At 57.1% G+C, this 315-nt stretch overlaps 1 protein-coding gene across 1 annotated transcript in view; it reads left to right on the forward strand.

Moving 5' to 3' along the window:
- Nucleotides 1–315, forward strand: part of TMEM63C (transmembrane protein 63C) — a 12,203-nt gene that overhangs the window by 6,278 nt on the left and 5,610 nt on the right. Inside the window, exons 9-10 of the mRNA XM_010173194.1 lie at nt 1–57; nt 192–312. The exon at nt 1–57 is cut by the window's left edge and continues 23 nt beyond it. Coding sequence (XP_010171496.1) covers nt 1–57; nt 192–312 — 178 coding nt within the window. The remainder of the gene's footprint in view (nt 58–191; nt 313–315) is intronic.

The following is a 315-nucleotide window of genomic DNA, read 5'->3' on the forward strand; positions in this document are numbered from 1 at the left end:
CACCAATGTCCAGTTCTGCTTCGATGTGCGCAAGCTGATGAAGCTGGATGCGGAGAGGTGAGTGCATGCAGGTCCCCGTTGCCTCTGCGGTGGGTGTACCGCTCCTGCCCACCATTTTGAGGGATCCAGTCCGTCTGTCTGTCTCTTTGATGCTTCCCAAATGACCCTCAGCCCTGTTGGCTTCCCGGCAGGCGCAAGGCAATGAAGGGGCGTCTTTACTTCACCACCAAGGCGCAGAAAGAGGGCAAGATCATGATCAAAACCCACCCCTGCGCCCGCATCTTCTGTTGCCGCTTCTGTGGCTTTGAGCAGGTA

Source organism: Antrostomus carolinensis, unplaced genomic scaffold, assembly GCF_000700745.2.
Source record: "Antrostomus carolinensis isolate BGI_N321 unplaced genomic scaffold, ASM70074v2 scaffold29048, whole genome shotgun sequence".
Classification (NCBI taxonomy): domain Eukaryota; kingdom Metazoa; phylum Chordata; class Aves; order Caprimulgiformes; family Caprimulgidae; genus Antrostomus; species Antrostomus carolinensis.